Source organism: Mesocricetus auratus, unplaced genomic scaffold (assembly GCF_017639785.1).
Source record: "Mesocricetus auratus isolate SY011 unplaced genomic scaffold, BCM_Maur_2.0 Super-Scaffold_100023, whole genome shotgun sequence".
Classification (NCBI taxonomy): domain Eukaryota; kingdom Metazoa; phylum Chordata; class Mammalia; order Rodentia; family Cricetidae; genus Mesocricetus; species Mesocricetus auratus.
This window is the reverse complement of record NW_024429204.1, coordinates 2,513,747-2,536,543: the sequence shown is the minus strand read 5'-3', so window position 1 is coordinate 2,536,543 and position 22,797 is coordinate 2,513,747. Positions and strand designations below refer to the sequence as shown.

The window sequence follows — 22,797 nt, the reverse complement described above, 5'->3', positions numbered from 1 at the left end:
TCTCTCTTCCCAGTCTTGTTGCTTCTGCCCCTACAAATCCCCAAGCTTGTGTGTGTATATATATATATACACACATCATACATACACACACACATACACCACACACATAACACACACACATACACACCACACACATACACACACCACACATACACACACATACACCGCACACATAACACACACACACATACACACACACACACCACACACACCATACACATACACCACACACACACATCACATACACACATACACCACACACACATACACCACACACACATACCACACACACATACACACTACACATACACACACACCACACACACATATACACATGCACACACACACATACACCACACACACACCACATACACATATGCACACCTACACACACACAGATACACACACACAAATACACACACATACATACACACACACACACATACACACACCATACACATACACACACACACCACATACACACACATCACATACACATACATACACACACACCACATACACATAAATACACACAGATACACACATACCACATACACACATACATACACACACACCACATACACATAAATACACACACCACACAGATACACACCACATACACACACATACATACACACACACCGCATATACATACACACACATACACTCACACCACATACACATAAATACACACACCACACAGATACACATACACCACATACACACACATACATACACATACACACACACACACATACACACACCACATACACACACATACATACACACACACCACATACACACACAGATACACACACACCACCTACACATACATACACACACCACACATATACACACACCACACACACATATACAGACACCACACATACACACACCACACACACACCACACATACACACACACACACACACACACACACACACACACACACACACACGTCCATTCCTTAACAACTTGTTAGTCATAAAACTACAAGGAAAATTCTCAGGGACACAGGCATTCCTGGAAGATTTGTATCTGAGCTATCAGCTAGTTTATAGCCAACCGCAGCTGCAGCTGTGAGGAGGTTGTTTCTTAAAGGGGCTGCTCCAGGTTACAAAGGGAAGAAACTAAACCCATGCGAGATCTAAGGAGGAGGCAAAGAATCCATGTTCTATTTTATACTTCTTAAGTGTGGTTAATAATAGCTGGACGTGGCTAGTCAGTTAACAGCCTTTCTTACGGCCTGAATCTCAGTACCTAAACAAAGACGGTTAGTCTACTGCATCAAAAGCTGGTACCAAGTGTTAACTGCTATTTTGAATCGCAGGGAGGTGTGGTGGAGAAAGCTTAGACCAACCTAGGTGCTACTGATCCTCTTGAAAGAATGTGACGTAACAAGGACAGACACCTGTCCTATGGTTCCAGGCCAAACGCCTGCAATTTCATAAGTAAAACCTGTGAAAAAGTTTCCTTTGCCGTCTGTCCAGAAGGACACGTGTGGCCAGCGTGCTCTGGCAGTAAGGCTAATGACAGACAACAGGCTTAAGTGTCTCATCTTAATGTGGAGAACATAGTGTAGAGAGAAGCCCTCCTTCAGACCATCCACAAGTATGTGAGCCCCTCAGACTGAGAGGTCATCATGAGATCACACGCACACATTGCATGAAAACGCGTGGTCATGGGGACGTATCATAGCTGTAATCGCACAAGCGAAATTACAGATGAAAGCAACACTTTTCAGAGTCAGTGATCTGTAAGCCTTTGCAGTTGGGAATAAACTTCCTTTTTACCTACGGAAGGGATATTTTGGTTTCTCCATTGCACCCATTTTTCACTCAACAAGATGACGGAGTGCATTTATACAGTACATTAATCCCCCCATATGTGAAATATCTATGGATTCCTTAATAAATTCACAACACGGGGCTAGAGTGATTTTTTAAAATAATGCTATATGTCTTTATTTCCGTGTCCCCCACATTTAACTACTCCCTTTTTGTGACCACCACGATGCCGCATTTTTCAGAAGTTTGGTAGTTTTGGTGGGCTTCTCAATCCATCCCGTTGGTCTGTGTCTGTGTTCATCGGCTTCCATCACTTACACGTGTGAGGGTCTCAATTCCATCTCCAGGACCGGGGAAAAGAGTAATTACTATTTTCTTCTCAGGGTTCACATGCCATTCATTAATCAGACCTCGTGAAAAGGCAGAGGCGAGCGAGCGGGTCTGGGTGAGGCTGACGCCAGCTCCATCTGTTAGTCCCAGGACAGTCAGGACTTCATGGTGTGGAGGCCCTTAACCTTAACCCTAACCCTAACCCTGACCTCAGCTCAGACCCCAGGGTGAGCCTCGAATGCGCTCAGACTGCAATGCTCTCCTCACCGTGGCTGGAGACCCCTGCCTGCCCTCCTGTCTGCAGTGTGGCTGGAGAACGAACGAACGCCAGCTCAGGAGTGGCGCTTGTAATTTACTGCACGTCGCACCTAGTTGTAGCGGGGAGGAGGGAAACCCAAGCTTGCTTTGCTTTCCAGCGAGGACCTGGTCGACTACGCGTTCGCACTCATTTGACCTCCCCGGGCTGCCGTCGCCGGCTCCTCCGCGGACTCGTGCGCCTGCGCACTGCGGACGGACGGGCGGTCGCTCGCTCCATTTCTGCGGGAACCGGGAAGGACGTTGGTGTGGAGGTGAGGCGAGGCGAGCGGCCGTGCGGGCGGCGACCCCGGGGTGTGGCGGCCGCGGGGCCCGGCCTGTGGCGGGGACGGGACGGCGGTGAGCCCCGGGTCCCGGCCTAGCGTGGCCGCGGCCTTCCCCGTGCCCGCCGCGCTCGCTCGTTCGCCCGCCCTCCGGAGGCCGCGGGCCTGGCGGGGACCCCAGAGCCCCGGCGACCCCGCCGCCTGCCCCGGTGCGCGCGTCCTCGGCGGGGCCTCGGGGCTCGCTCGGCGGGCGGGCGGGCGGGCGGGCCGGTTCTCCGGGTGACCGGGGTGACCTTGACCGGGGCCGCCCGCCCCGCTGCGCCCGGGCCCGGTGGTGTCAGGGCGGCGTCACCGCCTCGGGGGCCCGGGGTCGGCTCTGCCTGTGTCTGTCCGCGGCTGGGGGGGTGGGTGGACGCCTGTGCTCGGGTTTCCCGGTCGAGCCCCGCCGAGGCGCATGGAGGGGCGGGGGTCACCCAGTCACCTGCCCTGCGGTTCAGGGCGTCTGACTGTCTTGTCTTCCGTGTAGAGGACACTCGCGCGGCCATGAGTTCCGGTGCGTTGCCGAAACCCCAGATGCGCGGCCTCCTGGCCAGGCGCCTGCGGGTGCACATCGTGGGCGCCTTCATTATGGCCCTGGGCGTCGCCACCGCCTATAAGGTAGGTGTCTGCGGCTGGTGCTTTGGGTCCCACGAGACGTGCATTTGAGACGCTTATTTTTGTTACCTATTAAGAGCACCTTACTCCCTCGTCCCTGCATTCCCTGCTGCCTTCCTTGGGCCTCAGTGTTGACGGGAACCACTCAGGACCCCCTCACCCCCGGAGTTTGCCCTCATCTTCAAAATGAACCTGTGTCACTTGCCTAGGGCTCCCATATCGAAGAACCAGGCTGCGTGATTTAAACCGAGTCAGCATTTGTTATCTCACAGGGTTTTGTTTTGTTTTGTTGTTTTGAGATAGGGCCTTACTAAATAACCGTGGCTAGACCAGGCTGGCCTCCAGCTCGTGTCATCTGCCTGCCCCAGTCTCACTCAATGCCGGGGTTAAAAAGCTTGCTCCACCACACTCTGTTTTATGAGCAGGGAAAGTGACTTCTGGGTCCTTTCTCTGTTGCTGTTTTCTCCACACACTCTTCTGTAACTGGCTGGGTTTCCTCCTGTGAAGAGCCTAGGTTAGGACCCATGCCGTTTTGAACATCTTTTAAGAGCTGATTTCCAAAGGTCTTGTGAGGCAGGGTTTTATGCATTTGGGGAGAACAAACTCCTGCCTTTAACAGACAGTGGATCCACTGGGGTATAGAGGAAGCAGCTCCTCACTTGGGCAGTTTTGAATAATTGACAAGAGTAGCGTTTTGACGCTGTGTCTCTGTGGTTCTAAGGGGGGAGTGAGACAGGGTCTCACTATATGACCTGGGATGGCCTAGAACTTGCTCTGCAGCCCGCTCCTGGAGCGTCTAAAGTGGATTCTTTAGGAACATTTGCCCACCTGCATCTCCCTCCCAAGTGCTGGGATTAAAAGGTGTGTGTCACCAGGACCTCGCCCTTCTATAGATTTAAATGTTTTTATCACAAACCTTCCTGTTTTAAATCAGATGATACTGTTAAGAGCCTCTTAAAATGTTTATTATTATGCATGTTTCCATGGTTTTGTAATAAAACCATGAGAAAATTGAGGACTTTGTATTTTTCTGAGATGGGATTTCTCTGTGTAGCCCTGGCTGCCCTCGAACTCAGATTTGCCTTCCTTTGTCTCCTGGGTGCCAGGATTAAATGTGTGCACCACCACTGCCTGGGTACAGTCAGGGCTTTAGTAACTTTTGGTAAATCTTTACTCTTTACCAGAATGAGCTTTTTAAAGTCAGGTACTTTTTTTTATGGGGGACTCGATTGTCAGGTGTGACACAAGTGGGTGTTTAAAAGTGTATGTTGAATAAGAGGCAGAGTGTAATCAGCACAGCATGCAGTGTAGGTGGATTTGGAAGATACAGAGAACAATAAGATTGAATCTTTATTAAGGGAAGTTACTGAAATGTAGGACATAGGGTTGGGGGCAGGTGATGCAGATCGTTGTCTTTTAGAGAAAGTGGAATCTGAGAGCTGGCAGGTGAAAACACTTGTAAGGATTAAGTGTGCCCATGCTTTGCTACCATTTGAAAGAGAAGAAACCTTGCTTGGTATGTCAGATGCTACTGTGTAGTGGGCATAAAGTTTGTGGAAGAATGGGTGGGTAGATGTCTAAATATATGTACTTAGTAATTTAGACGAGGTTATAGTCTGCTGTTGTCATTCCTTGCCCTCATTAAACTTTTCTGGTTCTCAGATTATGTCAATGAAAATTACTTCTTGTTCTAACAGATAACTCGTGGTTGACTTGCCTAGTGTATTATGGTTCTCCAGAGAAACAGTCCAGCATGACCTATGTGCTTATGCATGTACACATTTACACACACCCTTTGTGGATATTGAAAGACACTGAGACTTATCCAATGACCTGGGCTGAGTTCCACTGCATGTCATCCAAACTGTGTAGAATTGTTCTAGTTTACCTTCTGTTGCTGTGATTAATAAACACCGTGATCAGAAGCAACTTGAGGAGGAACGGGTTTGTTTAGCGTACAACAACAAGGAGGAATGATGCTTGCTTCTTTTACTTGCTCAGCTACCTTTTATAACCCAAGACCACCTGCTCAAGGGATGGCTCTGCCCATAGTGGGCTGGGCCTTCCTACATGAGTTAGTAATTAAGAAATGTCCTATGCACATGCCACAGGTTTCTTCTTCCCAAGTGTGTCAAGGTAACTGAAGCTGGCAACCACGAAACCCAGTGTTAGAATTTATTCCAAATCTGGAGAGCTGAGCTCCAAGGGAACTGATGGTCTCTTCCCCAATACAAAAGCCAGGGGGAGATGCGGTACTCTGGTGTAAGTCCCAGAGTTGGAAGTCTAGGAGGCATAATGTCTGTGGGAAAAGAAGATGGACATCCCCAGCTCAAGAAGGGTGAAATGTCTTTGTGACTTTTTGTTGTGTTTGGGCCTTGTGTGCCTTGGGTGACTCTGTTTACATTGTGGACAGTAGACGACTGTTAGTCCAGTTTCTGCCATCACGGCCTCCCAGAACACCAGCTGTCTGGTCCTCTTTAGCCCTGTCGAGTAGACATCAACTTAATCGCTAACAGAGTGAGGGGCCTCAGCAGGCTTCAGAGGGCACCGAGGAGCCTTCCTCCTGTTCTCTTGAGAGAAGACATTGGGCTCCTAGTAGGAGCAGTGCAGTTGACTGCACTCCTTCATTTGAGGGCACACGATGCTGCTGGCGTTTGCTGTAGTGTCATGTCTCACTGATGCCGATTGGTACTTGAGGTTGTTTATGTGCAGTGCTCTGTGGATCACCAAATGCATGGCTACTGCTTAGGCTTTGACGCCACCTTCTCTGTGCTGATTGTCTGCATGCAAGACAAACACCAAGTGAACACACCTCTTCCTCATCTTTTCCTTCCTTGAAGCTGAGGTGATAGTAATTTTATTAAAGGCCTTTATTTGAAAATAAGTAATCAGCCACCACTTGGGATTCCATTCTCTCCTTTCTAAGTGAATGATTGGACCTTGTTAAAGTGTAAATCAACTATAATGTCCTGGCATTTTCTTGTGTCTTTAAATCTCTTTTGGGCTTCTTTAAAATTCACACTCTGCTTGTTAAGCCAGGACACATTACCGTGTTTCAAATGGCAATATTTAGAGCTTGCTGGAGGGAAGGTTATTCATTTGTTTTGTAATATCTTTTAACTGTGCACATGTCCTACCAGACACACACAGATGTGGACACACAGCCTTGCCCAAGAGTGGGGTCATCTGTGGTTGTAATGTAAGCTGCTTGCTGTGTGGTCGTCCTGAGACTCCCTCCTTCCTTGTCTTAGGGAACAGAGGGTGCAGTGAAGAGCGAACACTGCTGTGTTGTTGGTTTATTCGTTCTTAGATGTTTCTAGTCTAAAAGGTTATATGGTAATGGGCTGTGTTCTTTTCAGTTTGGTGTAGCTGAGCCCAGGAAGAAGGCGTATGCAGATTTCTACAGGAATTACGACTCCATGAAGGACTTTGAAGAGATGAAGGCGGCTGGAATCTTCCAGAGTGCGAAGTGACTTCAGAATGTACAGGTGACCAGTTCCTTGGATTTACGAAAAAGTAGGAATAGTCTTAACCAATTTTAGTTGTCAGTTCAGTGGTGGCAAGCGCTTACCCAACTGCTGCTGTGTGTGAAATTGTCCCCGTACCCTTCTCCCAGACCTTGACTTGTTAGGAATATTAATGTGTTACTACCTTTCTGTGGGGCTGGTTCTCCCTCTTCCTTACTCTGTGGGGTGTGCTTGTGTGCCGTCAGAACAACTCTAGGGATTCTTTATTCAATTCTGCTGACTGCTTTTTAATCTTATTTTAGATAAACCACTCCCTATTTTTGTCGTTGTTCTGTTTTTCTGAGACAGAGTTTTACTATCTTACTGTGTGCCACCATCGCCTGGCCACATCTATTAATTAATTTTTATTTTTAATTTGCATTCCAGAAATTAATCTCTTGGGCTTCATATATGATCAGTCCTTTTAATGGGTAGTTGATTTGTCTTGTTAGTATTGAGGGTTTTTGCATTGCTGTTTGTGATTGTACCTGAATTCTTTTATGTCTGTCTAGTTTTGGTATCAGTTTTAGAATCAATATGGAATTTTTATTCCCTCACTTGTTTTGGAAGAACTTGAGAAGGATTGGGGTTAATTCTTTTTTGGTAAAATTCATCTGATCCTCAACTTTCCTTTGTGATGTTTCTGATTCAGTATCACTAATTTAGTAATTTTAGTCTGCTGTCTAGACTAGTGTCTATTGCTTCTTGAGGTGATGTTGGCAAGTCTTAAACTAGTTTTCATTAAGTTACAAGTTCACTTTTTGTTCTGCTTTTTTCTCTTGGCATCTTAAGATTTTTGAATATACTTGACATTTACAAAGAACCAAGATTTTTTATTACCTATTTATTGCTTTATTATCTAATAATTTCCTTTCTTTTGGTAGCTTTACTAGATCCTCTTTAAATTTGTGTGTTTGAGTTTTTAACTTCTCCTTGTGACTTTCTCATTGATCCATTGATTCTAGAATATTAAATTTGAAGTATTTTGGATTTCTTAGTTTAATTAAGCCAGCGTGGTCAGAAAATACGTATCAAGCCTCCCAAGATTTGTCAAGGCTTGTTTTGTCCTATCATGGTGTCTTAGGGTTTATTACTGTGAAGAGACACCATGACCACGACAGCTCTTACAAAGGAAAACATTTAATTGAAGTGGTGTCTTACAGTTTCAGAGGTTCAGTCCTTTATCATCATGGTGGGGAGCATGGTGACCTGGGGCTGACATGGTGCTGGAGAAGCAGCTAGAGCTGTACATGTTTATCTGCAGGCAGCAGGAACAGACTGCTACACCAGGCTTGGCTTGAGCATTTAAGACCTCAAAGCCCGCCCCCAGTGACATATTTCCTTCAACAAAGTCACACCTCCTAATAGTGCCACTCCCTATGGACCTGTGTGGGCCAGCTTCAGACAAACCACCACATGTCTTAGAGAATTCCATGTTCTGTTACTGAGCAGATGCTGACATATGAATTACAGTTATCTCTTCTTTTAAGCTTTCTAGTTCCTCATCTTTTGTCTAATGTTAGTAGGGTGAGTCCTCTCTCACCCTATTATTGAGCTATTTCTCCATTTCTCTTTTTATTTACTTAATATATGTGGATCTATAATGTGTGGTGTAGGTATTTTTGTTTTCCTTGGCAACGGGTCCCAGTTACCATAATGTTCTTCGTTTCGTGCAGGGTTTTTCTTCCCTCCTTAAAGCTGGTTTTGTTTGGTATCAGGGTAGCTACTTAGTTACTACTTGTAGAGTATCTTTTTCCTTCTTTTCACTTTCTGGGACTTTGATTGGGCAATTTATGCACATGTAAGTTAATTATTGAAGTTTCAATTCTGTTTATTTCCTTTTATGTAAAGTAGTATTTTTGTGATTGAGACACAAAACAATTATAGCAATCTGCTGTAAACTTAACAAATGTAAATTACAGCACAAACATTACCTTATAATGCCTCCCGTTGGTTATTGAATCTGTAAGTTACACATTTGGCATTTATATATGATATATTCATTAACAGATTTATGGTTCTTTCTCAGTGCCTTTGCTCTTTTGGATATTATTAAAGGATTTAAACTGAGATTTAAAAACCAGGAGTACAGTATCATAGACTTGCATCCTTTTACCGGAGCAGTTTATGTCTTTGTGTAGCTTGAAGTTAATGTTGAGGTCCTTCTCACTTCCCCTGGGTTACTGTTGATTAGGTGTTTATTTGGTTCCTGTAGCTTAACTGGGGGTTCTGTTCTCAGACAGTTACTTTGGCTCATAATCTGTCTATTTAGTAAGGAGTTTGAGGTCAGGTGTGGGGACTGTCCAGAGTTTTGTGGTATGCTGTCTTGCTGACATAAATTATATTCAAAATAATTTTGGCATTACCAATTGCTAGGTTGACACATTACTCTGATACAGCAGCTTCAAAAATGCATATTTTAAAGACACCATCTATAGTACTCGTGAGTGCTTTGCTAGTTTGGTTTGTCATGGGGGGGCGGCACTCATGTCTGCTGGACAGTGTAAATTAAGTTTCTGTGTCATCTCCTGACCGATTTTTGAGGGGTTGTTACACGGTCAACACCACTGTTGGTGCTGAACAGGTGGGCAAAAGGCAATTGAAATAAAGATCCTGCCCTCTAATGAGTGTGACGTGGTGTAGGTAACGTATGCAGTTGTTTGAGCATTTCAGCTCTGCCAAAACACGTACCTTTCCAAGGTCTGCGGCAGGCCAAAGGCCTGTTGTACTTTTCTGCTTTAGATGTTTTCAAGTTAATTAACTTTGGCCTAATAGAAGGTCTAATTCTACAATGTTCTATTTCTAGTTATTATCCAAAATGTAGTTAGGTGCTATCTTAATCAGTACTGACCATAGCAACTTAGAGGAAAGCATTTAATTAGGGCTAGATTAGTTTCAGGCACACAGGCAGATCCAGTGTTGGAGAAGGAGCTGAGAGTTCTACATCTGGATTGGCAGGCATCAGGAAGAGAGAGAGAGCCACTAGGTGCTTGGCTGAGGCTTCTGAAACCCTAAAGCCCACCCACCCCCAGTGACAGTTCTTCTAACACGGGCACACCTCCTAATCCCGCTCAAGTAGTGCCACTCCCTGATAAATGAGCCTATGGCGACCCTTCTCATTCAGACCTCCACAGTTGCATGCTCTACATACCCAGAGTGACTGCTCTTTATCACTGTAGTAAACAGAACCAACAACTTTGTTCCGTTGGTAGGAAAATTAGTAGGAATGGTCTTCACCATACCATGGACCAGATTGGAAGCTAGGCAGGTGGTCGGAGAGCTTGACACTAAGCAGCCAGAAATGGGTGAAGGGGAGTGATCAGTGGTAGGTACTAATGACGATTGTGTTTCTCTCCATAGAATTCTTGGGATGCGCTCGATAGAAGTTCATCGCTGACCTGTGTTCCTGAACTATGAAACATGAGTATGTGGACTGAGGAGTAATTTATCTCAATAAACAATTTTATGGATAGTGTTTGCTTGGTTGTTATTATGGATAATTCAGGAGCTTAAAAATCTGACATCTGTTAAAACTCTGGATGAATGTTATAAAGATAATTTGTCAATCTATTATTGCAACACATGTATAATTGCTCTTCTATTTTGCTATTTTGTTGAGATGGGTCCTTCCTGCAGTCACTTGGTCCTGGCTTGAGTCCCCTGGAGTATGTAAGTGGCTGGACTGGTGGCTTTGGTGTTCCAGTCCTGTGAATAAAATCTGTCTTTGCAGGAGGCAGAGGGAAGTGGGCGTCTGAATCTCCAGCTAGAGGCCGGCATAGCGAGTTCCAGGTCAGTGGGGATAGATGGTCAGACACCATTCTTACTACCTGTCCTTGGATTTCCTTGAAACTGTTTGGTAGTGTTACTGTCACCAGAAAGAATAGGTAATTGACATGCTGTTAGAATAATTGCTTTTATTAATGAGTCACAATATGTGAGATATGGAAATACATGTCTTACCTAGTAAAAACACTTAACTAGTACTGAGTCTTATGGTCACTTAAAGTCTGACATGATACATTTTTTATTAGTATCTTTAGAATCTATCCTTTAGAGATTTTGTTGTGACCAAAGTTATATTTAGTTTATGCAAACCTAGTTTTCTTTGTTTTGGGGTACAGGCATTGAACCCAGGGCCTTGTGCACCCCGAGTAAGAGCTCTATGACTGCTTATATCCAGTGTGTGAAATTAAAAAGCAAGTTTGATCAGTGGTTATGCTTACCCTGTTTAACTTTTGTAAGACTCAGTGAGTGGACTGTATTAAAGTAAGGTACCAGTGAAAACCTTTGAACTAAAAACTCAAGACAGACATTTATCCATGGTCAGTAATTCAGGAATACCTTTTATTATATAATTCCTTGCAATGTGTAAAATTACCATAAGTCATACTATCAGTACATATTTACATTCTTAAAAATAATTATTCTTGAGGTTGACAAAATTGTTGCTTTCCTAAATGAGTAACAGACTAATTGCAGAGATGGTTTCATAGTTGGCTTGGATTGTCCGCCGGTGACTTGTTTTCCAGCAGTAGTGACGTAGTGGGGATGTGTGCCCAGCAGCCTTGAGAGTTTAAGGTCAGTCGCCTTTGAAATCGCACTGTCTTACTTAACTGTCGCTTTTCAGTTGAAGGGAACAAGTTGCAGGCCTGGCATGAGATCAAGAGGAGTCACAGAACATTGTGAGACAGCTGGTGACTCCAGGGTTTTCAAAGCCTTTCTGAGAGTTAATGCTTCATCAAGCCAGTTCATGTCATAGAGGACTACCTTGACTGATGGCATTGTTAGCCTTAATGTTGGAGGCAGGCTTTCTCTGTGCAGCCCTGGCTGTCCTGGAACTCACTCTGTAGACCAGGCAGGACTCGAACTCAGAGATCTGCCTGCCTCTGCCTCCTGAGTGCTGAGCTGTGTATACCACCACAGCTCAGCAGAGGTGGGTTCTTAACTCACCCCCATATCCTATGGAGTTCTAGAAGGAAACAAACTTAAAAGCATTATGTTCTGTTATTGTTGGTTTACACAAAGTGTTACATTTTAGCTTGGTAAAAAATAAGCTTTCCAAAATATACCTGAGCAGTTAAAAGTCTGTTTTATAAACCAGTAGAGTGCAGACTGAGGGAGTAGACACTGTTTTTTACTAAAAGAATGGTATTGTAGTTAAGTGAAAAATTAAACAAGCCAAACAACAAAGGTCTGAGTATTACAAGGGTGGTAGTGTTTTATTTCTGGGTCTGTGTGCTAGGGCCTGTCCACATTTTATATGGCAGAGCCAAAAAATAATTTTCTATGTATGGTAAGAACACAGCATATGTAGAATTCTGGCGATTATGTGTTCCTCCCCCACTTGGATGATGATTTTTTTTTTTTTTGGTCACTTGGAGGAGGTATACAGTAAGTATCTTTTTGTTTGGGGAGGTGTGTTGGCCTTGTGTCCGTGTTGAATGTTGGAACGCTGTTGCTCAGCAGAAATGAAACGCCTACTCTGCAGGGGACTCAGGGGAACCCTTTCCTCAGCGCTTTATTCTTTACCATGGTAAATTTACTGATGAAGACCTGAGCACAGTGTGGGTCAACTAGGTAATGGTAGGTCTTAACAGTGGCAGGGGGAGGCTCCACAGCCACCACAGAACATGCTGTTTGCAGGGAATTACAGCTTGGGGCCAGGTGACAAGATGTTTTCGCAATGTAGTCCACGAGCCTGTTAAACTGTTGCTCCGACAGTCTCTCCCGGGCCCCATCCACCTGCATTCCAAAAACAGAGACTTGTTAGTGAGTCACCAACCTCTATGATAGCTTGGTGTCAAAACTGTTTTCCTGGATGCACTTGATCACTGTCTCCTGGGTCGTCTACTGAGCACTTCTGAGAGCAAGCACATGCAACCACATCTCCATGAGTCAGTCCCCTTGAATAGACAGCTCGTTTTGCAAACAATTCCCGCTTAAGGTTAACCATTTGATAGTACTTATTAACTGTTAACACATCTGTCATTCCTTTTTATAAAACAGCCTAGGAACAGAGGAGAAAAATGTCCTCTCTGCTTAAATGTAACCAGTGTGTAACTCAGCATCCCCAGACTAAAGCTGCCCTGGTTCCCAGAGTCTCTCTCCTCAGCCTCAGAAGGCAGGAAGAGGCCTCCTAAAAACAAAACTCCTACGTCTTTTTGAACTGTAACGTTTTCTGTTTTTATAAATACTAGGTTTTAAAGCCAGAAAAAAAAAACTGGGCAGAGGAAGGGGAAATTTTTATGGCAAAAAGGGAGGATGCAAACTACATTTATAGTTCATAAAAGTCTGGCTCATCTTCAGTGGAACTCAAAAACTGAGATAGATAAACTACCTAAGCTCTTGAGTGAGTGAGAGAGACGGTCTGCGGAAGTCCCACCGCTGTCTAGTGTGCAGATCACACCGAGGGGGAATTGGCAGAGCTGGCCACTGGTTTGTAGAATTTAGTAGCCACTGACCTTGTAGTGTTGTGTGATTTTTGTAATCTAAATATTGGCAAAGCCATTCTGGAGGACTTAGAAACCTTTTAGTAGAGGTGTTTTAGTTCTCAGAGTTGTGGTAATGTCAAGACTTTAAGCAGAGCCCAGGAAAAAAGGCTGAAAGTATAAAAGTTGTAAAAAGCTACAGAAAGCAGATAGGAAAGGGGCCTGCCAGAGGAGTAAGGGAAGGCTTGTGTGTATTTCAGCCTGAGAAAGGAAAGCCTTTAAGATGCGCTGACAGATGAAAGCTGTGCACCACCAGGAAAAGGCCAGGGTGGTGATGCTATCGTTTGAGAGGGCCAGCGTTCAGCTGGAGAGCTTTGAGTATACAAAAGGCTTAATTGCTCCTCCTGCCCAGCAGCAGGAGAGCCTGTGTTGTGAGAGGAACCTGGCCAAGGAATAAATTGACCTCCTGACTCATTTCAAGTCTCTCATAGGGGATTTGAATAATGTGCCAGGCATATTAAGCAATTATCCCTAAAAAATGACTGCATTTAACCAAGAAAAGCAATGCTGATTTAGAAGAAAAAAACACCAATCCTGTCATATTTGAATATGCTCAGTGATGTCATCTACAAATTAATTCCCTGCAAAATTCAAAGGAGTTGTGTTTCCAGCCTCTAAGGTGAAATGCTGCTCTTGCTTTTTCACAGCAGCAGGCTTCCTGACCGGGCGGGGGGGGGAGGTTTAGGAAGTTCTGATGTGAGGACAGCTGCAGAACTGTCCTCCAGTGCCCCCAGTACCGCTCCCTCCTACAAAAACACTTAGTGCAGCTCTCGAGCAGAGTGGCGTGGCTGCGAGCTGGAGGTAAGAGGAGATGAAGGCAACAGTGTGGAGCTTGAAGCATGGGCGTCCACTCTGCTTGCGCATTTGACGGCTGTCCCGAAGGACACTTTGTGATCCTCCTCTGACAGCCAATCCTCCATCCCTGGGCTTGAGCAGGTTCATCGCCTCCACCGTCACAGCTGCCTTCAGCACAGGCCCGTGTGTGTCACCACAAAAATCAGCTCTCACCCCATCCCCAAACTCAAGTGCAGATGCGGGTGAGAATTGGGTAGCAGTAAAAGATGAAGCTCATAGCTAAAGATCTGAAGTATTTCTATGTCAACTAAGAACACTGCTCACAGATATTTCTCCAGGACTAAGGACTTGAAGACAACGCTACTGTCCTTTGCCAAATTTTGTAGCCAGATCACTGCTGCTTTATTGTCAGCTGGATCAGAAGATCTCTGACAGATGTAATGAAGTCAGACTGGACACCCGACCCCTGTTTATTCCCAGAAAGTCAGCAGCTGAGAGCAGCAGTGCAGTCCTGGTGCCAAGCCCCAGCTTAAAGCCTGCCTGATTACAGTCCAAGAGACAGGAGAGATCCTAGAGATGTGGTTGGCTGCTCTCCATCTGCTCAGATAATCCTACCCAAGTAATGAGAGGGAGACAGGGTCCTGGATCTGGAGAATTATCATGGAAGAAGGATTGAACAGGTCCTGCTAGGGGAAGTTTTGAAACCTTGGTTGTCAGTCTTCAATGCCCACTAAGGGCCACCTCTATCTCATATAGGAAGATAATTTGTAAAAATTGTGCATCAGTAGTTGGGATGTATGGCTCAGGCCAGCACCTGGGAGGTGCACAGGAAGGGAGCAATGACCCAGTGGGTGCATCTGCTCACGGTAGATTGGACAGTAGGAGACAGGCCACTCTGCTCAGGCAGGGCTTACTTCTGACTCAGGCGCATCCATTCTATGAACACTGCCAGATCCAGTAGCGAGCACATCTGGGGTGCTGCTCCCCTTCTCTAAAGGGGTCACAGGCTCAGGGTGGGGCCTTTTTGGTCCCTTCTGGGCAGCCTACTTTGTCCCCTTTACATTTCTTCCTGTCTCTGCTATATCTCGGCTCCCTGAAAGCGCGCCCCAGTCATCCTGCCTTTGGAACTGTACCTCCACGTCACAGGCTACTCTGGGTTGCTTGAGCTGCACGGTGAGCAGGTTGTTTTGCTTGGTGTCCTGTGCGCAGTCGATCTCTGTGATGGGGAAGGCCTGTTGCTGTGTGTCCTCGCTGATGCTCACGACAAACAGCACTTCTGAGGTCAGCAGCAGGCACCCCTCATGCCCCTGGCCCGAGCCTCTCACCAGAACCACATCTAGGGCCATGTGGACTTCTGGTCTACCCAGAGACTGGAGCATCTTCCTGTTCAAAAGGAAGAAGGAGGTCAGGAGCCAGCCTAAAAGACAGCCACAACAGCTCTCACTGTATGTCAGTGATTGGATTGGGGCGTGTCCCCTTAAAACAAACCCCCGAACCAAGCCCTTCCCCAGGGCAAGCTGGACTATTCACATTAGCTTAACATTACAGTAGTCCTGTGTTTACTATAGCTGGCTAAATGTTGTCACTTCTCAGGTTGATTCTGGTCTGCAGAGCCTGGCTCCTGGAGAGGAGATTTTCTTATGCTTCATTTAGCTATTTTCTTCCCATCAGGAATGACCCCCCCCCCAATTACATTTGATCCTTGCTGCAGGCCCAGACTTAACAGTGTGCTATGTTAGGAGGTCCAAGTAGAGCAGACAATTTTGTCTCCCGTGTTGCCCCAGGCTGGTCTTGAACCGACAATCCTGCCTCAGTCTCTTACATGCTTTCCTGGTTCTACCGCACCCAGCCATGGAGCAGATCTCTCTCTACCCAGCATCAGCCTAGGAAGAGCAGTCCGGTGTGGGACTTGGATCCAATTAGCAGCCTTTCTCTAAAACTGCCCAAGATGCTGATGTCAAAGTCAGCTGTTCCTGTGGTCTCCCCTAGACCCATGCCCATTAGCAAGAGAGCAAGCCAGGCTCTGTCAACATACAGTGTGAATGTAAACTGGGTTAGTGGCTCAGGAATCTTACCAGACGTATTTGACATGGCTGTTTGGAGCTTGGTCAGCATGTAGATCTCTTGGTTGGTACCGTTGTTTGGGAAGCTGGGAAAGCCCGGCTCCATGTAAAATACCTGTGGTGTGCCAAGCAAAGGAATTGTACTACATATTGTCTGGAAAACAGTTCTGTGCTACAGTGTTATCTCACAGCTACCGTAAGATGTTACATATTCAAAATGAGGTCTCATCTCTGGAAGTAAGTGTAGATCACCATTAAACCATTGTTTCCACAGGGGTCACCTGAGACCATCAGAAAACATGTTTACATTACTATTCATAACAGTAGTAACGAAAATAATGTCATGGTGGTTGGGGTCTCCACAACATGAGGAACTGTATTAAAGGATCACAGCATGAGAAAGGTTGAGAACCATGGACTTAGGAAGCATAAAGCTCATGAGAGAACTGGTCATCAAAGTACCTTACATGTCATTTAAAACTTCCTTGTTTTAAAACTTGATGTTACTTGGCTTTGCTGCTTAGTATACATTATATCTGTTGTGACTGGCTAAAAAAAACAACACAACTAAAAAAACATACAAAGGCACATGGTTTGCCTAGATACAGTATTTAAATTTAAATGACTTAATCCAGCTGTTAAACAAGATTCTGTATACATTTGAGTGCTCTTGGGCCTCTGGTTTATTACATGCTTTCCCTGGTGCCAGCACCAAATGAGGGCACCCAGCAGCAGCAGCCACCTAACCTCCAGAGAGACTGCAGAGCCAAAGATGGTACAGCGTGTGTGCTTTCTGGGGGCTTGTAAATGTTTATAAACGAGGCGCAGTCATTAGACCAAGAGTTAGTGGTTTGTAAAACCTTCAGTGTGGTAATAAAAGTTTTACAAGAGTGATGGAAACCAAGAAGGCTATGTGAAGCTCTGCTCTGTGATCTCTGCGAAAGTCCTAAGCCTGGGAAACCTAAGCACAATGGCCTCCTAACCCAAGCAGCGTACGAATACAGCCTTTGAAGCAGCTTGTACTGTCCCTCCCCGAGTGAGTGAGGGGGTGGGTGGACCTGCCCTCCGCAGTGGAGACGGCTGGGAGCATGGCTGCCAGTGTGGTCTCTCAGCGGATGCTCGGGATGTGTGCCCTGATGAGGCTGGGTCTTGTCAGAACTGAAGCACAAGACGCCTGCAGTGAAATGTGTCCTGCTGACTGTCTGGCCAGATGCAGACAGCGGCTGTGCTGTCTGGTAAGTGGGTGGCCCCTCCTGTGGCATGAAATGCCAGCTAACTTGCCTGCTGCATGGCCAAAAGGATGCTATCAAGGTTAAGTAAAAAGGTAATTGTAGTCACGTGTTTACTTCCTGGCTCTGCCAAGAGGCGCCTCCTCCACACCACCCACTGTGCACACGTACACGGGCATGCTGGGGACTTGGTCTGGCACTCCGCCACAGCCCCGGGTCTCCCAGCATCCGCTTGGGAAAGGGATTTTAGCTGTACACCATGTGCCTTTGCCCTCATTGGCCAGGAGACTCAGCGCTGGAAAGTGCAGATGAGTCTCCGAGATCAGTGAGCACACTCCCCTGCTCTCATAGTCAACAGGCATGTCTTCCTGTGTGTCCCTCCCCATTTATCACATGAAAAGTGATCACCCTTTCCTCTGGTGCCATACTGTTGGGGACTTCTAACTGGTTACGTTTTATACTGTAAAAAAAAGCATGAAATAGTTGAAATTACTGGTGTTAGGAATCGACAGTTGTCGTTCTGTAAATAAACATTAGGATACAAGAAAGATAGCTACTTTTACTTTTCACCCCTTGCCCTTGTGAAAGGCTAGATTCAGAGAACCTGAGGAGGAATGTGCATTGATTAATAAGATCTCAGTTGACCTGACTTTTATATCCACTCACCATAGCCAGTCTGTGACACGAGTTCTGCAGCTCCCCCAATGGGTTTGGTGAACACCCCCATGATTCCTTTCCCCACGCCTGAAATGACGCCCTTGGCCCTGTGTCCTGCCGAAGCCTGGGTCTCGGATGTCTTCTGGAAGTTCTGCATTGGCTGATCAACTATGCCAGCAATTGCACCTGAAATGAATGTTTCACGTGAGGACGGAGGCTTCACGTCTTCAACTTATGAAGACCTCAGCCTGGAACTCACTTTAAACTGAAAACGAATCCCCGCCCTCCTCATAACGTCTGATTTACCAGGGACACTTACACTAGATGCTTTCTTCATCAAAACTACTCAGGTTGTTTCTGATTCGTAAGGATCTTGAAACTTGAGACTTCCGAGTGTTCTCTATAGTAGTACTTTCTCATTTTTTGGGACTGCCAGCCCACAAATAATGACTTAGTGGTTATCAAAGCTCGGCTTTAGCTTAGGCTTGTTCCTAACCCGCTCCTATAACTATAAATTAATTCGTATTTTTAAATCTGTTCTTTCCTATGACTGCTACCTCATCTCCATATTTCCCAGTCTGCTGCTTCTGTCTCACTGGCAACTCGACCTTACATCTTCCCAGGGTTCTCTCTGCCCAGAAGTCCCGCCTATACTTTCCTGTTTAGCTATTGGCCATCCAGTTCCTATTACTCCAATCACAGCAATACATCTTCACACACTGCACAAACATCCCATGACAGTTACCCATGTGCCTTTCTCAGAGAACACATTTTGGGGAGAAAGCATTGAGAGCCTGTGTAGTCCAATAAACTTACCTGGGAGGTGGTCAGTCCCTTTCTGTGCCCCCACTTTTTGTGGGGGTGGGGCAAGAGGTGCCTGTGGAGGTTTTGGCTAGGCTGGTTGCCCAGTGAGTGCCCAGGATCCATCTGCTTTGTTCCTGGTATATAACTATGTAGTTATGCCCTGATGCTTCAGGGTTTCACAGCAACCACTCTTACTCACTGGCCTGTTTCTCCACTCCCTTGACTTAAAATGATCATTTTCTAATAATTCAGTATTATTACTGTTAACATCTACTTAATAAAAGTAACCGTTGACAGGGGAGGTGGCAGCTTCCAGCTGGTCCAGGTTGTCTTGGCTCCTGAGAACAGAGCAGCACTCTTGTAGGGAGGGCCCTCAGCTAGAGCATCAGGTGCCCCTAGGCTCTATAGGACAGGGCCACAGCTGCATGTGGGGATGGGGACAGGGAGCAGTGCAGCCGAGACCCAGGGCCTGGAGTCTTTGGAAACTGGTTTGTAGGAGTGTTTCTTGTAGCCCAGGCAGTCTTCTAAGTCACTGCACAGGCAAGGATGGCTTTGACTTCCTGACCCTTAGCCTGCACCTAATGACTGGGAGAAACAGCTGCAAATATAGCCAGATTGTTGCCAATGTTTTGGGTGAAAATGCCCTCTCATTATACCTATGGACTCTGGGTTGGGGGTGGTGTTTGCCTCAGTTGGGATATTCCCACATTGCCCTTTCATGTGTCAGCTAACCTGGGAAAGGAATGTGCCCTTTATAGCTGAGAGTATCCACATGGGGTGCTCACTTCTGTCCTTAAGTGTAAACAGGTACCTGGGTGAAACTCCCTTTTGATCTCATACTCTCTGTACTTACTGAAGACTACAGTTGCAGTGGCTTTGATAGATACACCCCTGAGACAGCTAGAAAAGTGGGAACCCTGAACTCCAAGACCGAGTCAGATTCCCCCAGTGAGAGGAAAGTGGGAACCCTGAACTCCAAGACCAAGAGTCAGATTCCGCCAGTGAGAGGAAAGTGGGAACCCTGAACTCCAAGACCAGGAGTCAGATTCCGCCAGTGAGAGGAAAGTGGGAACCCTGAACTCCATGACCAGGAGTCAGATTCCCCCAGTGAGAGGAAAGTGGGAACCCTGAACTCCAAGACCAGGAGTCAGATTCCCCCAGTGAGAGGAAAGTGGGAACCCTGAACTCCAAGACCAGGAGTCAGATTCCCCCAGTGAGAGGAAAGTGGGAACCCTGAACTCCAAGACCGAGTCAGATTCCCCCAGTGAGAGGAAAGTGGGAACCCTGAACTCCAAGACCAGGAGTCAGATTCCGCCAGTGAGAGGAAAGTGGGAACCCTGAACTCCATGACCAGGAGTCAGATTCCGCCAGTGAGAGGCACTGCCTGTCACTCGCTTCAGTTCCGCCCCAGACCCTGCAGTGATCAGCACCCACCTCCACACAGCCAGGGGCCGTCTTCCGGCTCACTGACCATCGGGTGGGTGCCACTGGCGCGGTCTGTGCTAATGATCTGGGTAACGGGCCATTTAGAGAAGAATAGCCATCCCCCAGCCGGCAAAGCTGGCTTGAGGGAAGCCGCTCCTTGGCTTCAGGAGGGCTAGGCGGCCTCTTCGCAGGTACAATCCAGCCAAGCCCCACCACGGCTAAGTTATTTACTGTCATACTCTGGGCTGCTCTGAGGCTTAGGCGGTGGAAACTGATCTCAAGATTTGTCTGTTGGCAACCGGCCTGTGGAGTGGGGGGCCACATGGAGAGTGCTGTAACGTGATGAAGTGAGTCTAGGAGGAGGGGTGGGTGGGAGGGTGGGGAGCAGGGGAGCAGCCTGCTCAGACTCCGCGCTGTAGGGGGGCTGTCCTGAAGAAGCAAGGAACTACTGCGCGCTTCCTCTCTCCTGTGGCCAAGACAGAGGTGAGACTCAGTCCAGCCACATCAGTCTAGTTAGGCGGTAGCAGAGCCAGGGCTCGGGGGACATGGAAGTGGTCAGCGTTTCCTAGCCAGGCTCCAGGGCACAGAAGCCACATGTGTGGCGGGTTGGGCAAGCAAAGCCCGTGCCAGTTCTGCAGGCCCAGCAGTCCCCAAATGTGACTTGGAGCCACCCGGACATCATGGGCTTTCAAGTGCTTTACAGTGCCCCAGTGCCCCAGTGCCCCCAAGCAGGCAGAAAGGGGGCACATTTAGGAGAAATGCACTTTTCCTACCCTGGAACTCTTAGTTCATTGCGCTGGGAGCCCTGAGAGGAGGTGACACGGGAAGGAGGCCAGTTCTTGTTGAGTAGTCACTTAATGTTTAACATCAAGCCTGTCATGGTAGAGGAGTGTCAAAGTGCTGTGACTACCCTAAAATGCTCTGTGACTATCCCAGTAGCTGAGTCCTCTACTACACAAGGGAAAGTCGGAGCAGCCACAATTGCAGTCCCCACCGTGGGCTCCAACTTGAGCACAGCACTGAGCTACAGTGTGGCTTTTTAAACACTTCCTGGGCATCAGTTAGAAATGGTGACCCGAGGCTTACTTCTCTTCCTCCTGGCCCATATCGGACGTTCTGGGACCACGCCCCATTGAACAGCTTGTGTATTCTGTGAGACACACACGCCCTTGGACCCTTGGAAGAAAGGAAGTCACTTCAAGCTGGAGCCATTTACTGTGAACTCTGAGGAGTCCAAATGTCTGCAGAGTCTGGATTGGAGCTCCTGGGGACCCAAGCGGGCTAGTGCTGCGGCACTGGTGGTAGGGGCGGGGTGGATGCCACTGTCATCCTTAGATGCAGATGGTGCATGGGCCACCGCCATTTCCAGCACAGCAGAGGACAGTGAGTCACTAAGGACAGCAGAACTCTCTGCCCCAAGGTAGATTTGTGACAGAGGAAGCTGCCTGGTGGCAGAGTGTCCTTGTGGCTTTGAAGACTATAGAATCCTAGGACTACAGAGGGTCAAGACCAGGATTGAGATGGCTTTGATGCCAGCTCAGAGCTCTTGAACATGGGAAGGAAGCATTCATACCAAAGCAAAGGGCACCCGATTCTTAGCTTCACACAACCCAAAGTCCTCCAGGATACCCTGACTGTCATTCCCTCTGGACAGAGTCACTTCATCCCACTGGACTTCTAGAACATTCCTGGAGTTGCTCAAACACTGTAAGTCAGGACAATATTTACAGTAGAATCGGTGTTGTAGAACATAACACTGATTCGTGTTTGCCCCGTATGTGCGCCGTGGCCCCTGCCTACCCACTGTTTCTCATAACTGCATTATCAGCCCCAGTTTACAAACAAATCCTGGGTTAAAGGAATTAAAAACGTGCCTAGGACCACTAAGAAAGGACTTGGATGACCTAGCCTGGAGTCCAGGGCCCCAAGGGACACAGTTCCATCCACTGTCATCCCACCCTCTACCCCCACCAAGAGTCCCGTGGCCTTTGGGTTGCAGAATCGAGCAAGGGGACCACTGGTTTACCCAGTACTCATCCAAGGTCCCTTTCCACACGCTATCAAGTGACAACAGCCCATGCCGAGGGCTGTGACTGCTTACACGATCTCTAGTGACTTAACCTGTGTGCATAGGATTCACCGCGTCCTCCCATAGCCTCAGCCTGCTGTGCTGCTGGGCGGGCGGCAGCTGGGTGGGTCAGGATGGAGGGAGGCGGCGCCCTTTGTGCTCATCTCTGCCCTGCGCTCTGCCACTTTGATCTCTACATACTGCCCGCTTCCTCAGAGGTGTGGCAGGCAGGGTGCCAGGCAGCCCAGTTTTAAATTCCTTTGCAAGCAAATAAACAAAAAACATCCTTGAAAATCCCGCCCTGCAAATTTCTAGCGCTGAAGCCTCCTCCTTTTTATAGGTTTTTCCAAAGCAACTTATTTTGAAACACTCGATACTTTCAATATCCACAGCAGTCTTCACCTCCAAGTAGA

At 47.0% G+C, this 22,797-nt stretch overlaps 2 protein-coding genes across 5 annotated transcripts in view; one reads left to right on the top strand and one right to left on the bottom strand.

Moving 5' to 3' along the window:
• The first annotated feature begins 2,243 nt into the window (after positions 1 to 2,243).
• LOC110341366 (cytochrome c oxidase subunit 6C-2) lies at positions 2,244 to 10,330 on the top strand. 2 transcript variants are annotated; one of them, XM_040730369.1, is made up of 4 exons: positions 2,531 to 2,686; positions 3,222 to 3,352; positions 6,709 to 6,837; positions 10,216 to 10,330. In XM_040730369.1, exons 2-3 carry the CDS (start codon positions 3,239 to 3,241, stop codon positions 6,820 to 6,822), a joined length of 228 nt encoding a protein of 75 aa, XP_040586303.1. In that variant the 5' UTR covers positions 2,531 to 2,686; positions 3,222 to 3,238; the 3' UTR covers positions 6,823 to 6,837; positions 10,216 to 10,330. The 2 variants fall into 2 exon arrangements, with proteins under 2 accessions (XP_040586304.1, XP_040586303.1); XM_040730370.1 differs by lacking the exons at positions 3,222 to 3,352; positions 10,216 to 10,330 and having other exon boundaries at positions 2,244 to 2,686; positions 6,709 to 6,843.
• An 855-nt stretch (positions 10,331 to 11,185) lies between these two features.
• Positions 11,186 to 22,797, bottom strand: part of Vps13b (vacuolar protein sorting 13 homolog B) — a 431,910-nt gene continuing 420,298 nt past the window's right edge. For all 3 annotated transcript variants that reach the window (XM_040730365.1, XM_040730363.1, XM_040730364.1), the window contains 4 exons: positions 18,097 to 18,273; positions 16,214 to 16,316; positions 15,272 to 15,521; positions 11,186 to 12,597 (listed from right to left, as the gene is read on the bottom strand). In XM_040730365.1, coding sequence (XP_040586299.1) covers positions 12,349 to 12,597; positions 15,272 to 15,521; positions 16,214 to 16,316; positions 18,097 to 18,273 — 779 coding nt within the window. In that variant the 3' untranslated portion in view covers positions 11,186 to 12,348. The remainder of the gene's footprint in view (positions 12,598 to 15,271; positions 15,522 to 16,213; positions 16,317 to 18,096; positions 18,274 to 22,797) is intronic.